This window comes from Lolium rigidum, chromosome 3 (assembly GCF_022539505.1).
Source record: "Lolium rigidum isolate FL_2022 chromosome 3, APGP_CSIRO_Lrig_0.1, whole genome shotgun sequence".
Classification (NCBI taxonomy): Eukaryota; Viridiplantae; Streptophyta; class Magnoliopsida; order Poales; family Poaceae; genus Lolium; species Lolium rigidum.
In genome coordinates, this window is record NC_061510.1 from 328,941,682 (window position 1) to 328,960,501 (window position 18,820).

The window sequence follows — 18,820 nt, forward strand, 5'->3', positions numbered from 1 at the left end:
GATCAAGATCTTCTACGCGCTTTTGCAAGTGGCAAGTGATCGTCTACCGCAGCAATAAGAGCCTACTCTTATAGGCTTTGGAAATCTTCAAGGGTTAGTCTTGATCATCCCCTCGTTGCTCCCGTCTTCTAGATTGCATCTTGGCTTGGATTGCGTTCTCGCGGTAGAATTTTTTTGTTTTCTATGCAACGAATCCCTACAAGATGATGTAGCCCCGCCAAAGGACGACACTACACCAAGGCCGAATAGTCCCCCAAGTGGACCGATGACACGAGTCCGAGTTAAAGCCATACATGACAAGGTGAATTCCCTCCTCTCTACCCTCGATCTCAACACACACTTGAATGGCATACTACTTCATTCCGGTGTTCCTTGCATACTTAGGTACGAGCCTCGAGGGATGCCACGAGAGGGACAACTAGTTGTGCTCAAGGAAGAAGGAAAAGGAAGAGAAGAAGAAGAATATGAAAAGCAAAGAGAAGAAGAAGAAGGAGGAGGAGAGAGGCCGGTGGTACCATCCACCACCACCGGCCATGAAGGGATGGTACCTCCAACCAGAGGAGGCCAGTACCACCAGCCAGAGGAGGGCCGACACCACCTGCAGGCCGCGCGGGAGAAGGGAACTCCGGTACCTCCAGCCATGCACGGCTGGAACCTCCATCCGTGGCCTGCTGGAACCTCCACGCTGCCATGTCTTCCGCGCGGGACGGAGCAAGACCGGTACCTCCACCCAAGGCCGGCTGGAACCTCCACCCTTGGTACCGGCCAAGGTAACGTTCGTGCGTCCGAGCTCTTAGTAACATTGCTTCTCAAAATGGATGTCTTAGCGGTACCACCACCAGAGGTACCGCCCGGGGTACCGGTCCCCTTCGGAAAGACCCCAATCTGAACCATTGATCGATATTTGAGCGGTTGTAACTTAATTAGTCCTTTTCCCATACTACCCTTGACTAAATCTGAGCTATATGTGCTCACGTATTCCTCATTTGCTAGGTTAGACAATGATTTGAGAAATAAATTTGAGCTTTGTCTCCCTAGAACTCTAGTTCTTTGTATCAAGGCACTCTTGTGGAATCTTACTCTCTTCATGGACGATTCTAGGAAAATCCCTCTCTCATCCAAGTTGTAGGGTGGATCTCCTCCCCCAATCTTTCTCTTCTTGGATTCTTCCTAAGGGTCTCTCCAAGAATTAATTTTGTGGAATGTTACTCTCTTCATGGATGATTCTAACCAACCAAGGGAGTATAATTTGGTTTGTATTGGGTTTGTGTGTGTGTGTGTGTGTGTTTGTGGTTTGGATTTTGTGTTCTTCTTCCTCTTCCACCTTTTCCATCCACAAGTTAGGTCATTTCGTGAGATTTGGGCATATCCTGGGTCTTAGGCCTCATCACATGCTCCACAAAGCTCTTTTAAATAAGCACAATTATGTGAATTCTCACTAACTATAGTATCTCCCGACGTTTTTCGAAAGTGTGGAAAAGTAGAAATTCGAAGACTCTCGAACAAACTCTCTCATTCTTCCTGGTTGCGATGCCTATCATTTAACATGGCAATTTTTTCTTATACTTAACCAATAAAAGTGGTGGAAGTCCCAATCTTCCTTTCTCCAAGTTGTTTTTTTAGTAGTATAACATTTTATTGCTTACCAAGATTTGTTTTACCACTGGCTTTTAGAGTAAATATCTGGTTTGGAAAACCAGTAATTTATTCACAAAGGTATATGAATTAATTTACATTTAAAGTAAATACGAAATATTTTTCTAGAAATTCTCCCTCTCCATCTCTTCAAAATACGTCCTTCGTGATTTTGGCATGACATCTGAATATTTGTCGGTAATTGAACTCTCTTTCTTAGTTGGAAAGTTGTGAATATGAAGAAATGGGGTAACTTGAAAATAATGTTACCATGCCAATTTTTTGGGATGGTTGCCAGGTGAAATCTAGGACTTCAAATCGTACGGGTGGCTTTTCTTACAGGTGGTTAAACACATGGAAAACCCTTTGTATATAAAAAAAAGAGGAATGTAAGATGCTCCTGGGTTCACTGGGCCGAGTCCGAGTCCGTTATAACAGTCCAAAGTCCAAACCGCAAGCAGGGAAAGAAAGTACAGCACAAGCCACAACACCAGGTTTAGGGTTCCCCATTGTCTGGGCGAGGTCGTCTGAAACACTAGATCTACCAGATGCCCTACTTGATTCGACCAAAAAATACACAAAATTTTGCCGTTATTCTTCGGAGCCTTGTTCGATCTCAACAAGCTAACAGTATTTCCTTTCCCTGTTCATATAGGCACCTAGTAGGATGTTAGATCGAGCGGAGAAAAAGTTCTTGCGCGGCCCGACAACAAATTAGTACGGTGATTTTCATTATACATTTTCATAGCAAAATCTTGATATTTCGCGTGAGTTTGGGCAGTTAGCTTGCAGATTCGATGGCCATTTTGTTCAGATTAGTCCCAGATTAAGCGATAGGTATAGTAGGAATAGCCAGAAAGATATGTTCTTTTTTACTTACGCTTGTCTCCGCACTAAGAAGTTTATTACCCTTGCAGTTTGCTTTCTCTAATCTCTGCTAATTTGGGTTGGTGGTTCCTTCATACGGCCTCCTTCTTAGGCCTTAGGTCTATTTGTACGCCAGTTCTTCATTTTAAGGACTGCTTCCATGAACTTTATTTCCCTTGTATAAGATCCCTATAATTGTCCTCGCGTGGCTGTGATGACAACAAAGATTCTTCGTCATACCTTAATTTCAGTTAAGGACCAAAAATGATGACTTTATTTGTGCGTGTCTGAGCTGACGCTCTTTTTATAGGTGCAGCCTTGTCTAAATGTTTTGTTTCCCTTATCTTTGTGCCGTTTGTTTTTGCAATTTTTGTTCATGTTTTTAGGTGAGCACAACTAGCTTAGTATTTTTCGTGTTCTCAAATATCTTTTTTTTTTTTTGTAATTTTGGTTCATTTTTTTTAGGTGACAACTGTGTAGATGAACTAGCTCACTATTTTTTTGTTCTCCAATATATATTGCGGTCTATAACAATTGTGCATGGGAGTTCAACAAATTTGTCAAGCCATTGCTACTTCATTCAATGGCTATTGACTTCAGTTGCTCCTATATTAATGCAAGGCAAAGATAGCCTTGGTTCATCGAAAAATGGTTGGACTTTGGGTTAGGCCTGCCTTCAGCATTCTACAAATTTGATCCTTTTGTGCTCCTAATCTGTTTGGTTTTTTTTTCAGCATCTTTATGCATGGCTGTGATGATGAAAACTTCGTTTCTCGATGCTGAGACTTGATCTATTCAAGGATAAACTTTTGATGAGAATTGCGTTCCTGAGCCAATGTAACCTAACCTTTATGTATTTATTTCTGATAAATTCATTTTTCGTTGTTGCTTGTAGTGTTCTTGCCTGGCTGTGATGACAAAAAATTCCGTTTCTCGGTGCTGATACTTGATTTATTCAAGGATCAAGAATGTGATGACCTTTGTGCGTGTCTGAGCCCATGCACCTTATTGGCTGTGTGCGCCTTTGTGTTTTTTTCATTTTGTATTGCCCAGATTCTTTTTCCTGGATCAGTCTTTTAGGGGTAATCGTTTTAGCCTTATGTAAACGTTTAGGAGTCTAACCTGTGTGATTTCTAGGGAGCTAGCAGATGTAAACAACGACTTGTTTTTGCACAAATCCTGCCTTTTTATAACAAAGGCCGTGTTTCTTTCAGCAACATGCTGCATAAACATCTGGTGCAGAGAGGCTTAGATAGCATATTGTTCTACGTCTTCTCAGCAGAAAAGAAACTGAATGTATCATAGATATCTCTGTAGAAAAGAAACTGAATGTATGATATAGAAAAGAAAAACTGTATGTATGATAGATATGTATGAATTTTGATAAACAGCTATGGCTTATGGATCTTGTATCATTCACTTTTTACTGGGTCTGTGAAACTCATATTAGGTGATTCAAGGCTAAATCATCAAACATCCACACATGATTATGAGTTTATCAGGATTATACGGATCATCTACTTGTTCCACGACGAAAATTTGTAGTGTTCTTGACTGGCTGTGATGACAAAAACCTCCATTTCTCGGTGCTGGTATTTGATTTATTCAAGGACCTAGAATGTGATGAGCTTTGTGCGTGTCTGAGCCCCCAGGGTTCTTGTTCCTGGGGGTTTTCATCTACATGTGCATTCTTGCTATTTCTGTTTTGCTTTTCCTGGGTTCTTGTTCCTTGATTACTGAGTCTTATAGGGGTTTTCTGGGGAGCTTGTCAACTCGAGTAGGTCACTAGGTGGATCTGATATTTTCATCTGCGATAGAGATCGTAATCGCTGTTCTGAATGGTACTCTTTTCCTGTATGGGCAACTGCAAAAATCCTGTTTTTTTCTTTTCTTTTTAAACAACCTTGTGCTTCTTTCAGGAACGTGCTTCATAAACATCAGGCAAGAGACTGGCTTTATGATCCATCAATCCTCCTTCCTAGGTAGTTACCTTGTGTACTGTTTTCTCTCTTTTCCGCAAAAAAGAGAACACTGAATATATGATAGATCTGAATGAATTTGATAAACAGTGATGGCTTATGGAGCTCACACCACTCAATTTTACTGGCCCTGTGAAACACATAGTAGGTGATTCAAGGCTAAATAATCAATGGTCCTCAAATGTGTATCAGGATTATATGGATCGTGCACCATCTACTTGTTCTATGATTACATTCTACTTCTCTTTGTGAAGAGTTGCTCTTAGGATCTTGTATTATTGATGGTGTGGATACAGTTGGTGCAGTGGTTAGAAGCTGTATGTCCCTGGTGATATTTGCTTGACAGACCAATCTATGTCATGACAATTACATGGAAATCAGAGTTTCAATTTTAGAAAATTTGGCGTATGCAGAAATGGATTGCGTGAACTTTACCTGTTAAAATTTAGCTAACACAAGATCTGGTACTCGTGTAGCAAAACGACAAGCTAGAATTTTTTGGATACAGCCTAATTCATGAAAAAAAAGTTGCAACTGATTGGAGATTACAAAGCAGATGACTGAAAATAGAAAGGAGAGAAAAACACGCATGGATAGGGAAAACATCTAAGCTAGTTCATCATGCTTGTATCCATGCTTGTTCCCTTCAATAGTGAGTTTACTATGTCTAGCTCCCGATTTAATAGGGATTCACATTTCATGGCCCTCCAGATTAAGTTACCAACCATATGGTGAAGTTCCTCGACATTAGAAATCAGATGAAACTGGCATGGGATTAGAAGCTTTGTTTTTCTGAGACTTGATCTTGTTTATACAGGCTAATTTTTTTAATGACTGATTGAAGATATTTACGATCATGCAGCTGCTGGTTGCTTGGCTTCTATACTGTATTGGATGCACCATCTACTGGAGGACTGAACTTACCTGGTTTATTCTGCTGCTTCAGTTGAGTGAGCAGGGGCACTGTGTGTTGTCGATTATTTAACTGTGGAGCATTGTTGCCTTGTTCTGGTTTGTTTGCCTTCTCATGTAGTACAGAGGGAGTAAAAGTTAATGTTACTTTCTGCTAAAAATAAAACTATCCTGATACACAAGATATAGCGGCCAGAACTTTTGACTAGTTTTTGTTCACCACTCGCCAAAGCTATGGAACTTACTGCCTTGAAAGCTGACACACATTTGAAAATGTTTTACCATTAGTATGTGATCAAAGGCGCCACAAAAATGGATGATATTATTGAATCCATAGCTCTGGAATAGTTCTGGTATATATAAGATCAAAACTCTGTTTCTGTGTATACTAACCTGTTTAACCTATCTGTCCAGCAGCTATCGCTTCCTCTCATCAGTTCATAAGTAGCTTTTGCTTTCTTGGAGCTACGCGGTGAGCTTGGGGATGCTAATGTGCCAGCAGCAGGTGTCTCTTTTGCAGTCTTTCTAGTTTGGTTTTCCACAGGCTTTCTTGAACGATGGCAGTTTCTATTGATGTGCGGCTCACAATACTTGTGCTCGGCCATCACTTCCTTTGAGCACTGCCATTTCTTGTCATCGGTTTGGCCGCATCTTCCAGGTTCTGGGTTCGAACCTGTGTTAGTGAACCCTTCATAGACAGGCCTCCATGTCACTTTATTACTCGGAAGTATGTTTTGTAAATGCTGCTTGCATTTGTACTCTAGAGTAGTCTGTATTGTGACTGCTCGATACATATAGACTGTTCGGTTACAAAATGTAAACATATAGTTGTGACAGCTTGTATGAGGCACTTAATGTTATGACTACTTGTGTGGTCTAGTTCACAAATCTTATTTTGGAAATCTGTTGAAATGATATGTGCAACTTCATTGGCATACATATGCATCAGTGGACTTGTTTTGTAAATGAATCTTTTTTTAGTGGAGTGCTTCTTTTACTCAGTCAAATTCAAGGACCTAAAATGCGATGAGCTTTGTGAGTGTCTGACCCAAGGCACCTTATTGTCTACACGAGCCTTTGTGCTATCTCTGTTTTGTTCTTGCTAGGTTTTTTGTTCATTGATTACCGAGTCTTTCAGGGGTAATCATTTCAGCCTTATGTAGTCTTTTTGTACTGTTTGTTCTAATAGGTGTGATTTTGGGGAGCTTGCAAACTAGAGTAGGTCACGAGATGTATCTGGTATTTTGGTTGTATTTTCATCCGCTATTGAGATCATAATCGTTGTTCTGAATGGTTTTTACCAGTACGGTCACTGCGAAAATCCAGTTTTTATTTCCTCCTTCCTACGTAGTTAGCTGGTGCACAGTATACCAGGGCTTTTCCACGGAACAAAACTGAATATATGATACCCCTGAATGAATTTGATAAACAATTATAGCTTATGGAACTCACACCACCCAATTTCACTGAACCTGTGCAACCCATTGTTGGTGATTCATGGCTAAAAGTAATCAAGCATCCTCAAATGTTTATCAGGATTATATGGACCGTTCTCCATTTATGATTGCATTATACTTCTCTTTGTGAAGAGAGTTGCTTTTTATTGATTGGGTGGATACATTTGATGTAGCGGTTAGAGCTATATGTTCCCAGTGATATTTGCGATATTTGCTTGACAGACATATATTATAACTTAAAAGCTCAAATAGATTTAGAATAGTTATCTTGGGAATACTACATGGGAATTGGAGTTGCAATTTTTCAAAATTTTGGCGTATCCAGAAATGGATCAATTTAAATTTACTTGTTAAAATGCAGCTAACAACATCTGGTACCCAGGCACCAAAAGACGAACTAGAAAATTTTGGATACAGCCAAATTCATGAAAAAAAACAAAGTTGCAACTGATTGGAGATTACAAAGCATCTGAAAATAGAAAGGAGAGAAAAACAAGCATCAATAGGGCACACATCAAAGCTAGTTCATTTGCTATGTCTAGCTCCCAATTTAATGGGGATTCACATTTCATGGTCCTCCCGATTCAGTTACCAACCATACGGTCTTGACTCACACTTATTGGTGAAGTCCTCAGTACTCTTGGAGTTTGTTAAGATCTCTCCTAGAGGCCCCCCTTGAGGCATCTCCCAAGAACTTGAGATGCAATCTTCCTGCGCTTGTGTCATGTTAGGTGTAAGCCAACTGATGTGTTGACCTTCTGGAGACAAATAGAAAGCCGATGAAACTGGCATGGGATTAGAAGCTTTGTTTTTCTGCGACTCGATCTTGTCATTCTTATGCAGGCTGAAATTTTGAAGGACTGATTGAAGATACTCGCGATCATGCAGCTGCTGGTTACTTCTGTCCCAAGGCTTCAATACTGTATTTGAGGAGATGGATTCACTATCTACTGGAGGACTGAACTCGTCTGGTTTATTCTGCTTCTTCAGTTGAGAGAGCAGGGGCAATGTGTGTTGTCGATTAGCAGCAGAATTTAGCAGTGGAGCATTGTTGCCTTGTTCTGGTTTGTTTGCACTCTCATTCATCACCATTGTCCTGCAAATGAGTACAAGTATCAAATAGAAGTTACAGTTACTGTCTACTACTACACAATTTAAACAATCTTGCTTGCTTCTATGTGGACCTAAATATGTTTCTCTGTGGACCTGACTGTGTCATTTAATCCCATTATAGCAGCCATAACTATTTTTTCTATTTTAACTAGTTATTTTTCTTCACTCGCCAAAGCTTAGGACCTTACTGCCTTGACATGACATGCATTTGAAAACATTTTACCATTAGTATGTGATGCAAATGTAACGAAGAAAAGGATAGTACCATTCAATGCATATCTCCGAAATAGTGGTTGATATAAGAAGATTAAAACTCAGTTTCAGTGCATACGAACCTGTTTAAGCTATCTGTCCAGTAGCTATTGCTTCCTGGCATCAGTTCATTAGTAGCTTTTGCTTTCTTGGAGCTACCCTGTGAGGCAGGGGAAGATAATGAATCAGCAGCTGGTGTCTCTTTCGCGGTCTTTCTAGTTTGGGTTTCCACAGGCTTTCTTGAACGATGACGGTTCCTATTGATGTGCCGCTCACAATACTTGTGGTCGGCCATCGCTTCCTTCGAGCACCGCCACTTCTTTCCATCTGTTCGGCGACATCTTCCAGGTTCTGGGTCAGAATCTGTATTCGTGAACCCTTGATAGACAGGCCTCCAAGTCACTACATTACAGGGAAGTATGTCATGTCCTGCTTGCATTTGTATTCTACAGACTGCCCGATACATACATTGACTGTTTGGTGACAAAATGTAAACAGATAGTTGTGACAGCTTTATGAGCACATCATGTTATGTTTACTGATGTATTCTGGTTCACAAATCTTAGTGTGCAAATATTTGTAAAGGATATGTGCAACTTCATTGACATACATATGCATCAGTGGACTTGTTTAGTAAATAAACTTTTTTATTAGAGCTTCAGATCATACAGAGCCTTGTACTTCTTTTACTCACATAGTCACATTCCTATGCAAATAGCAAACATACATGTAAAAATATGCTTGCTTTTGTACCTCAGTTCATGAAATGTATACAGAAGTAAAAAAAAAAGATCTAGATCTTTTTATATAATACTTACGTCTATCGGCTGACGATCTGAAGCTATTGCTGATTGAAATGAGCAGGCTGGAAGGTATAGGGGCCTTGGCATTGAGATACTTGTAGATGAGAGCCTGGTGCTCCAGCTCCATCCACTGTGTGGGAGTGAAAAGCATCTTGTTCTTGGACAGCAAGAACCTCTGCTCATTCGGCCTTCCAAAATCCATAACTTGATAATAAAATAAAACAAGGAAACTATTTAGTATGACCTCAAAGAAGCAACAACCTTATCTTGAAACATTTATGCATGTTTTTTTTCTTATTTGGAGGGCATAGAGAGAAGACAAAAGTGTAAAGCGGATTAAAAAAACTTATCTTGAAATATTCATGAATGTTTTTTTTCTTTATTTGGAGGAATGAAGTCCACACAAAAGTGTAAAGCGGATTAAAAAAAGGCAATGAAATGGCACAGCCTTGGATGGGTGAGGAAGGGACCCAGCGAATGGGGTAGATTCGAGCAAATCCCCATGAGCAGTACTTGCAGCATTGATGAGAGGAGAGCTCATCAAGCTCGGCTTTTTGACCTTTTTCTTTTATTTTGAGAACATGGGAACAGTCGAACAGAGAACAATGCCTACCAGGTATCAGCTATCGTGACGACTTGTACAGAATAGATCGAAGAGGATACAATATCTATATATTCTTGTGCCAGATGCAGAAGCAAAGAATAATAATAGGAGAGAGGCTTGAGCAAACCCGAGCAAGAACCTGATGGGAGAGCGTGAGCGGCCTTGGAGAAGCGGAGCATCTTCTGCTCGTCGAGGAAGGGGGAGGGGTAGGAGGCGGGCTGAGTGAAGCCGGATCTCTTCATGAGGCCGAGGTCACTCTCCTTGGTGGACGGTGCCGTGAAGCCCAGCACCTGCCCGAGCTCCATGGCAGCAGTGGCGGCGACGGAGAGCTCAGGAAGCGTTTGGGGATGGGAGAAGTGGGGAGGAGGGGCCGGTGAGCATATTGCTGGAGGAATGGAGATAGTATGTGTGGTTGAAGTTGGGAGAGAGAGCAAGGGAGTTTTGCTTTTGGTTTGGGAGGCAGAGAGTGTGGCCCTTTGGGAGACTAGTGGTGGCCCTTAAATAGCAAGCTCTGTCTTTTCATTCTTTCTTTAGTCCTGCTTTTGTTTTCTTTATTCATTGCTTGCTGTTTGATTTTTGGGTGAGCTGGATGCTGCTTTATCAGTGACCAGTAATAAGTAAATGACTTGTTGTACACTGATGATAGATGTTGCTGTCCATCTGATGGCCCACGAATCTAGCTAGCTTCGAGGACTTGGAACTGCAATGGTCCTAGATTATTGGCAAGAAAAAAAAATGTTGTGAAAATGATGTGTGTGAGTACTTGTCACAAGCACAACTTAATCGAAAAAGAGCCATTGTACTATCCAGGAGTATCCATAGCACGTTCTAGCCTTTTGCTCGGAGTATTAATCGGAGCTGTAGCAATTAGTTTGGGGGTATAGCTAGCAAGCCCATAACTACACGGCGGTGTACTCCACGCACAATGAATTTCTTTGTAGTAAGTTGTACTCCTACATGCAGTTAATGCACCCTTGTATCTTTGCAAGTGAATGTGTTTGCCCCCAAAACAGATTGCAGAGCTCTCTCCTCTCCACATGGTATGGTTGGTCGCTCTTGCTTGCTTTGAAATCGGCCTTGCTAGGTGTTAATGGATGATAAAGCCTAGGTCTTTCCCTAGATTTCGTTGGTTCCCAAAGTTTCTCAATCGAGCAATGAAGTTAAGGTACTGGTAACCTCAAGTAAAGAAGCAGTAGTACTCCGTACTTCCTCTAGCTCGTCTAAGAGTAAGAACAATAGTGTAGCTAGCAGTTGGTTATTGTGGTTTGTCACGTCATCTATAGCCAATTTATCATTATATACAATAGTTGACTCAAAAAATATACGATTTTTTTTTAAAATATGGCCCACCCTTCACTTTCACAAAGTGCCTACGAGCACGTGCAAGAGCTAGCTCCATTTACCTCGTCTCTCCTTTTCTCACTCCTCCAACTAAGCTAAATAGCACCTCATTTTATGTCCGGCGTCCCCGGTAGAAACTCTGTGTATAGAGTCTCTACCGGGGACGTCGGACACAAAAACAACGTCCACATGCATGCATGTAGTCCCTAGTCCCCACATGCTATTCTCTTTTCCCACACTTTCTATCACCTACTTTTCCACATGAGGTGGTCCCCTCTATTAAAATGCATGCATCCAGACACTGTTTAAGGGACACGGCTGGGAAGTGCCTTTTTTATATATTTTTGGTCTCTTTTTGTCGGCGCGATCCCCAAATGTGTCCCAAATCATTGTGCCGGATGTTTGTTGAGGGACGCGATTGGAGATGGTCTAAGTTTGATCAAGTTTATACACATAAATAATATGAACATTCATGATACTGAATAAATATTTGGTTATATAAGGCCACATCACTTGTCGTGTCAAACATTAACTAGTGATCTAGTCATCCATAAATATATCATTGAAATGTGCATCCCAATATCTCATGATATAAAATGTGTTGTATTAGAATACATTTTCAAATCATATGCATTTGACATTATGAATGTCGATGCCTTTTCTTCTTACTTTGTCCATGGTTTGGCTTTAAAAAAAAATATTTTAAGATTTATTAAATGGAATAGTGTATGCATGTTGATCGGAGGAGTGACGGTAGATAACATGGCAATGGCTGCTTGTAGGCAGCCACAGGCCACATTATTAAACTTGGTTTTAGGGCAGCTTGACATGCTTGTGTTAGAGATATGCTCTAGTAGGCAGATTGACATGTTTTAGAGCATCTCCACCGGCAGCCTCCAAATAGGCACCGGTAGCGCCGCCGGCACTGTCGTATGGGGGCGCCGGCACAACATCATCTATTTGGGGATGCTGCTCCCACACCGGCGCCCCCATACGCCAGCCCGGTAGATTTTGTGTAAGGGTATATTGCCCCTATGTGTGGTTTTGGTAATTAATGACAATCCCTATGGACTAATGTTTTCATTGAGTTTATATGAAGGAATATTCCATAGGTACTACTTGTATTCCATGTGTTGGATTCAAGTATGGATGCCATGAAGATAAAGATACACCTTGTGTATTGGCATCAAGGTCATCGATTTGTAGATATATATGTGATATGATCAAGAAGAACAAATGAAGATGGAGTTCTTATGTGGAACTCAATATTAGCCATGCTCTATCTTATGTGATAAGTAATGGATGATCAAGATCTTGAGAGCTTGATTCCAAGTGAAGAATTCTCTATATACACCTCAAGATATTATGATAGAGTATGAGAAGATACAAGGTTGAGTTGGGCAAGTTCAAGATGAGCATCTCAAGTGGATCACATGCTTGAAGCTTGCCGTCCATTTGGTGATAATGGACATGTGAAGATGTGCATCAATGGAGTTTTCCCATCATGGTGTATGGGGGAGCATTTGTGAGTCTTCACGAAGCAACGATGATCAAGTTGAGGCATTCCGGTTTGAGAAGAGCTTGAAGAGCTATCATCAAGATCAAGCGGGATGCGCAAGGCAAAGGTATGGCCTTGCTAGGTTTTCCTTTTACCGGTCTCAAGGTGGTTGTTGGGAGACCGGATTATAGGATAGATAACCGCACTATCAAGAGGGGATTTCGGTTGGGTAACTTGATCACATCGTCTTAGGGAGCTCAATCCTTTGCATACTTTGCATATCCCTATTGCTTCTTGGTGTTTCTCTCGTGAGAGGTTCTTGAGCTTGTTGCTAGCTTTACAACAAGCCCAAGTTCATCGAAAACGGAATCCACATGCATCTTCTATTGCGTTTTCGAGTTTGGACGTTGTAAGGGTATATTGCCCCTATGTGTGGTTTTGGTAATTAATGACAACCCCTATGGACTAATGTTTTCATTGAGTTTATATGAAGGAATATTCCATAGGTACTACTTGTATTCCATGTGTTGGATTCAAGTATGGATGCCATGAAGATAAAGATATACCTTGTGTATTGGCATCAAGATCATCGATTTAAAGATACATATGTGATATGATCAAGAAGAAGAAATGAAGATGGAGTTATTAGTAGGAACTCAATATTAGCCATGCTCTATCTTAAGTGAGTATGAGAAGATACAAGGTTGAGTTGGGCAAGTTCAAGATGAGCATCTCAAGTGGATCACATGCTTGAAGCTTGCCATCCATTTGGTGATAATGGACATGTGAAGATGTGCATCAATAGAGCTTTCCCATCATGGTGTATGGGGGAGCATTTGTGAGTCTTCACGAAGCGACGATGATCAAGTGAGGCATTCCGGCTTGAGTGGAGCTTGAAGAGCTACCATCAAGATCAAGCGGGATGCGCAAGGCAAAGGTATGGCCTTGCTAGGTTTTCCTTTTACCGGTCTCAAGGTGGTTGTTGGGAGACCGGATTATAGGATAGATAACCGCACTATCAAGAGGGGATTTCGGTTGGGTAACTTGATCACATCGTCTTAGGGAGCTCAATCCTTTGCATACTTTGCATATCCCTATTGCTTCTTGGTGTTTCTCTGTGAGAGGTTCTTGAGCTTGTTGCTAGCTTTACAACAAGCCCAAGTTCATCGAAAACGGAATCCACATGCATCTTCTATTGCGTTTTCGAGTTTGGACGTTGTAAGGGTATATTGCCCCTATGTGTGGTTTTGGTAATTAATGACAACCCCTATGGACTAATGTTTTCATTGAGTTTATATGAAGGAATATTCCATAGGTACTACTTGTATTCCATGTGTTGGATTCAAGTATGGATGCCATGAAGATAAAGATATACCTTGTGTATTGGCATCAAGATCATCGATTTAAAGATACATATGTGATATGATCAAGAAGAAGAAATGAAGATGGAGTTCTTAGTAGGAACTCAACATTAGCCATGCTCTATCTTAAGTGAGTATGAGAAGATACAAGGTTGAGTTGGGCAAGTTCAAGATGAGCATCTCAAGTGGATCACATGCTTGAAGCTTGCCGTCCATTTGGTGATAATGGACATGTGAAGATGTGCATCAATAGAGCTTTCCCATCATGGTGTATGGGGGAGCATTTGTGAGTCTTCACGAAGCGACGATGATCAAGTGAGGCATTCCGGCTTGAGTGGAGCTTGAAGAGCTATCATCATCAAGCGGGATGCGCAAGGCAAAGGTATGGCCTTGCTAGGTTTTCCTTTTACCGGTCTCAAGGTGGTTGTTGGGAGAACGGATTATAGGATAGATAGCCGCACTATCAAGAGGGGCTTTCGGTTGGGTAACTTGATCGCATCGTCTTAGGGAGCTCAATCCTTTGCATACTTTGCATATACCTATTGCTTCTTGGTGTTTCTCTGTGTGAGGTTCTTGAGCTTGTTGCTACCTTTACAACAAGCCCAAGTTCATCGAAAACGGAATCCGCATGCATCTTCTATTGCGTTTTCGAGTTTGGACGTCTTCACCGTTTCTTGATGGTGGGAGACTCCCTCTCTAAAATCATCTAAAATGTTATGTGAGGAGTCTCCATATTTCCAGTTTTTGTTGGGGTTCTATTCGTCATTATCTTTCCAACAAAATTGGTTTCATGTCAATCGGGGTCCGGACACAAAAGTTATCACAGTTTTTGTATAACATGTTTTCCTGCTCACCCGGCCAGGAATCCGGTCGGACCGGCCCATGCGCCGGCCGGTTCCGGTCTACCGCCCGGTCAGCCGGCCTCCCAACCGGATGGCCCGGCGTGCGGTCAGGTTGACCGGTCGCCAACCGGGCGCCAACCGGATGACCTCCTGGACAACACAAAATGACCCCGGTCGGGGTCCGGCCTGCCGACCGGTTTGGACCGGCTGGTCCGGTCTGTGGCCCGGTCTGACCGGGCCCTGGACCGGACGGCCCGGCCCCAGGCCCGGTTGACTGGCCTCCTCGACGGTTGACTCAGCCCAACTTTTTCCCAACGGTTATATTTGCTCTTGGGCTATAAATAGCCCTTCTTCCACCTTGGGCTGAGTTAGTTCTTCCCATCCTCTCTCCTCCATTGTTGCATTTGAAGAACTTGCTCTCCCCTTTGATTCCTCCAACCATTCTTGCTCATTCTTGAGGGATCTAAGAGAGGAGATCTAGATCTACACTTCCACCAATCCATTTCTTCTCTAAGTGAGGGAATCTCTTGGGATCTAGATCTTGGAGTCTTTGGTTGACTTTCCCCTTTGTTCTTCCTCTCCAATCTCATCCTAGCATTCGTTGCTTTGGTGGGATTTGAGTATGAAGGACTTGAACACCTCTAGTGTTCTTGCTTTGCATCATTGCATAGTGTTGAGCTCTCTACCACGATTAGTTCGAGTGAGAGACCGTGAGCTTGTTACTCTTGGAGGGAGACCTCCTAGTTGGCTTGGTGATTGGTGCTCCGGTGATCTCTTCAAGAATATTATGAAGAGGCCCGGGCTTCTCCTTCGTGGAGCTTGTGAAGTGGTTGTGGAGCTTGCCATCTCCGGAGCGGAGGAAAAGCTAACCATAAGGAAAGGGCCATTATCCTTCGTGGGTGTGGTTCGGAGAATAGGGTGAGCCTTCGTGGCGCGGGGAATCCTTCGTGGACCTCCACTCCTCCAAACGTGACGTACCTTCTTGCAAAGGAAGGGAACACGGGAATACATCCTCGTCTCCGCGTGCCTCGGTTATTTCTATACCCGAGCTCTCTTTCCTTGTGATAGCCATCGTGCTTGAAGTATATATATATATCTTGCTATCACTTGTGCTACATATATCTTGTGCCTATCTTGCTTAGCTCTAGTTGCCATTGTTACACTTAGTTGAGCTTAGCATATCTAGGGTTTGTGCTTGTGAACTAAATGATAGTTTAATTCCGCATTCATACAAGACAAATCCGCAAGAGTTTGTAATCGCCTATTCACCCCCCCTCTAGGCGACATCTCGATCTTTCAATTGGTATCAGAGCAAGGTCTCTCCTTGTTTTAGGCTTCACCGCCTTGAGAGTAAAGATATCGGCTAGTATAGTGCACAATGACACAATTGTCTTTAATGGCACAAATTATCTTTTGTGGCGAAATTGCTTGCTTTGTAATCTTCGGACCTTGTGTCCACATATAGAGCAATTTCTAGATGTAGGTTTTTCTCCTCCGATGGATCCTCAAAATCTATCTTTAGAGGATGAGAAAAACTTACATCTTGAAGCTCTAGTATCTAATGAGCTTTTATTCTCCTTGAGACTCGATTTTCGTAGGTTCTTGATATATATAAAGCGAAAAACGTCTCATGAGATGTGGATCAAGCTTAAGGAAATGTTTGGTGGATCGACCTCTCAATTGGTCGGTGGTGACTCCGAGGAGCTCTCTTCCCCTTCACATCATGAAGAGCTCCAAGTTGCTTCCACCTCCGGTCGTGATGAGTTATCATCTTCTTCCACTTCACCAACGTGTAGCAAGACACGAGGTAATGATATGGTGAGTGGTGAGGAAAATTGCAATGTTGATATTGTGCTCAATAGTGATGATTCTTCATCTCTATCCCATTGCAATGCTTCCTCTTTGGACTTAAACACATCTAACATTGAAAATAATCTACATGCTTGTGTTGATAGTCCTTGCATATCATGTGTAAATTGCTTGCATAAATCCCATGATGATATGCTTACCTTGTCTTGTTCCCATAATCAAAATGCTTCTATTTCCTCTAGTTGGTTGTTGACTAACAATGTAGAGGAAACCGAACACTCTATGGATCAAGACATGATTTCAAATGAGGATTCAAGAATATCTTCATCTTCATCCTCCGGTATGCACATGTGCCTTATGGCAAATGGATCAAAGGTACCTCCTACTTTGACTCCTAACACATCCTCTAACGATGAGAATGATGATGATGATAATGATGAAGAATATAATACCTTGGTGCATAATATGGCAATGGTATATGCTTCTCTTCATGGTAATAAAGAATCTCGTGCTAATCTCGAACACTCTATGGATACCTTGAATAAATATAGGGAAACCATAGTGGAGTTGGAGTCCCATGTTGAAAATGGGGAAATGAGATTCACTCTCCTCAAGCATGAGCTAAAAGATGAGAAGCATACTAATTTTATGCTTACACAAAAAATTGAATCCTATATGCATGAAAATGAGAAAACTATTGTTGATGCTTGTGCTACTAACTCTAATTCTTGTGAAGCATCTACCTTAAAGGAGAATGTTGAGCTAAGGGCTCAACTTGAGTTGCTAACTAGCAATTGTAGGGAATTGGAAGAAAGCAATAAAACGCTCTCACACTCTCTTGAGGATCTTCTAACTTCCTACGATGAGCTAAAGTTAGCTCATGAGGCTAGTATCACTAAGGTAACATCTTGTGAGCCTCATGTGGACATTAGCACAACCTCTACCCAAAATGTTATATTGCCATGTGCTAGTCCTTGTAATCCATCTAGTCAAACTAGTGATACACCTTGTGTTGGATTACTCACTTTTCCTTGTTGCTCTAACAATGAAGCTTCTACTTCCTCTAGTACTTGTATTTCTACTAACCATGTAGAGGAAATAAAAGAGCTTGAGGCCCAAGTCCTTTCTTTGAAGAAAGACTTGGAAAAGTGTCATGAAGGGAAATCCGCACTTGACAAGATGTTAAGTGTGCAACAATCCCCCAATGACAAGAGTGGACTTGGATTCAACTCCAATAACAAGAACAAGTCCAAGAGCAAGAACAACAAGAAGAAGGGCCATGACAAAGTCAAGGATTCGGCCAAGATTGTTTGCTTCAAGTGCAAAGTTGAAGGGCACCATGTTAGATCATGCCCATTGAAGAAGATGCACTTAAGTGAGAAGCAACAAGGGAAACGGCCACAAGGTCAAGGTCAAGCTCATGCTCTACCTCAAGTTGAAGATAGGCCACCTCCCAAGAAGAATCAAGATATTGTTCCCCAAGAGAAGAAATCAATAAAGAAGAAAAAGGGGAACACTTGCTACTTATGTCGTGAGAAGGGGCACTTTGCTTCTTCTTGCTTAGGTGGTACCTTATCTAACCCTATAATTGTTGATGATGATTATTCTCTAGGGAAGGATAAGGATGGCAATGTGTTTTGCCAAGTTTGTTGGAACTCAAAGTGGTTTCAAGAAAAGAACCATTTGGGTTGCCAAGCCTATTGTGACTAACCTCTTAGGACCCAACTTGGTTGGGGACCAACAATCTCAAACTTGATCAATAGGTACAAATGGAGGGCATTGGAGACTTGGCTACTTCATGAAGAATTAAGGGATCTTCATATATTATATTTTGACCAAGCCAAGTCGTATGGATTATCATCTATATCTTATATCCAATGTTCCTCTTTGCGGTAACTTATACTTCAACTCATCATATTTATTGTAAGTTACTTGCCCCTTTGCATGTTTGGTTTTGTATCAAATATGTGTGTGTATGTGTTGTGTCTTACTTACCTATCTTGTGTATTCAAGTATGTTTGTTTGACTCATCATATACTTGTGTATTGTTGTGAGCCTAATGCATCTTGATGACATCTTATTTGGCTCTCTTTAAGTGATTAATGGAACATCCCATTTTGGGGGAGTGATATGCATTGTGCATCTCTCTTTCTCTAAAAAGTGTGTACATGGGTACCACCACTTAGTATTGATATTGCAAGATTATCTAGTCACTATGAGGTGTGTCATACTCATGAGAAATTCAAATTCTAAATGTCCATTAATCATCTCTAGTCGAATTTTAGTTGCCTCTTGTTTTAGAAGAAATGACTTATCACATTATGGGGGAGTAATATGTTTTGTACAT

The 18,820-nt window shown here is 41.5% G+C and overlaps 1 protein-coding gene, 1 long non-coding RNA gene and 4 other non-coding genes across 7 annotated transcripts; 5 read left to right on the forward strand and 1 right to left on the reverse strand.

Annotated features, from left to right (window-relative positions):
- Positions 1 to 2,114: 2,114 nt before the first annotated feature.
- Positions 2,115 to 6,318, forward strand: LOC124703864. Its single transcript, XR_007003355.1, has 4 exons — positions 2,115 to 3,339; positions 4,422 to 4,484; positions 5,344 to 5,426; positions 5,811 to 6,318. It is a non-coding gene; the product is annotated as an uncharacterized LOC124703864 (long non-coding RNA).
- On the forward strand, positions 2,709 to 2,798 carry LOC124705052. Its single transcript, XR_007003900.1, has one exon. It is a non-coding gene; the product is annotated as a small nucleolar RNA snoR126 (small nucleolar RNA).
- On the forward strand, positions 3,249 to 3,338 carry LOC124705050. Its single transcript, XR_007003898.1, has one exon. It is a non-coding gene; the product is annotated as a small nucleolar RNA snoR126 (small nucleolar RNA).
- Positions 3,408 to 3,501, forward strand: LOC124705044. The gene has a single exon (XR_007003892.1). It is a non-coding gene; the product is annotated as a small nucleolar RNA snoR126 (small nucleolar RNA).
- Positions 4,058 to 4,151, forward strand: LOC124705048. Its single transcript, XR_007003896.1, has one exon. It is a non-coding gene; the product is annotated as a small nucleolar RNA snoR126 (small nucleolar RNA).
- Positions 5,119 to 10,045, reverse strand: LOC124703863 (growth-regulating factor 9-like). 2 transcript variants are annotated; one of them, XR_007003354.1, is made up of 5 exons: positions 9,762 to 10,045; positions 9,034 to 9,222; positions 8,299 to 8,617; positions 7,380 to 7,946; positions 5,119 to 5,139 (listed from the first exon to the last, which is right to left on the reverse strand). XR_007003354.1 is itself a non-coding variant. In XM_047236108.1 (4 exons), the coding sequence occupies exons 1-4, from the start codon at positions 9,925 to 9,927 to the stop codon at positions 7,439 to 7,441; spliced, it is 1,182 nt and encodes a 393-aa protein (XP_047092064.1). In that variant the 5' UTR covers positions 9,928 to 10,045; the 3' UTR covers positions 7,256 to 7,438. The 2 variants fall into 2 exon arrangements, 1 of the variants encoding a protein (XP_047092064.1); XM_047236108.1 differs by lacking the exon at positions 5,119 to 5,139 and having other exon boundaries at positions 7,256 to 7,946.
- Between the last annotated feature and the right edge of the window lie 8,775 nt (positions 10,046 to 18,820).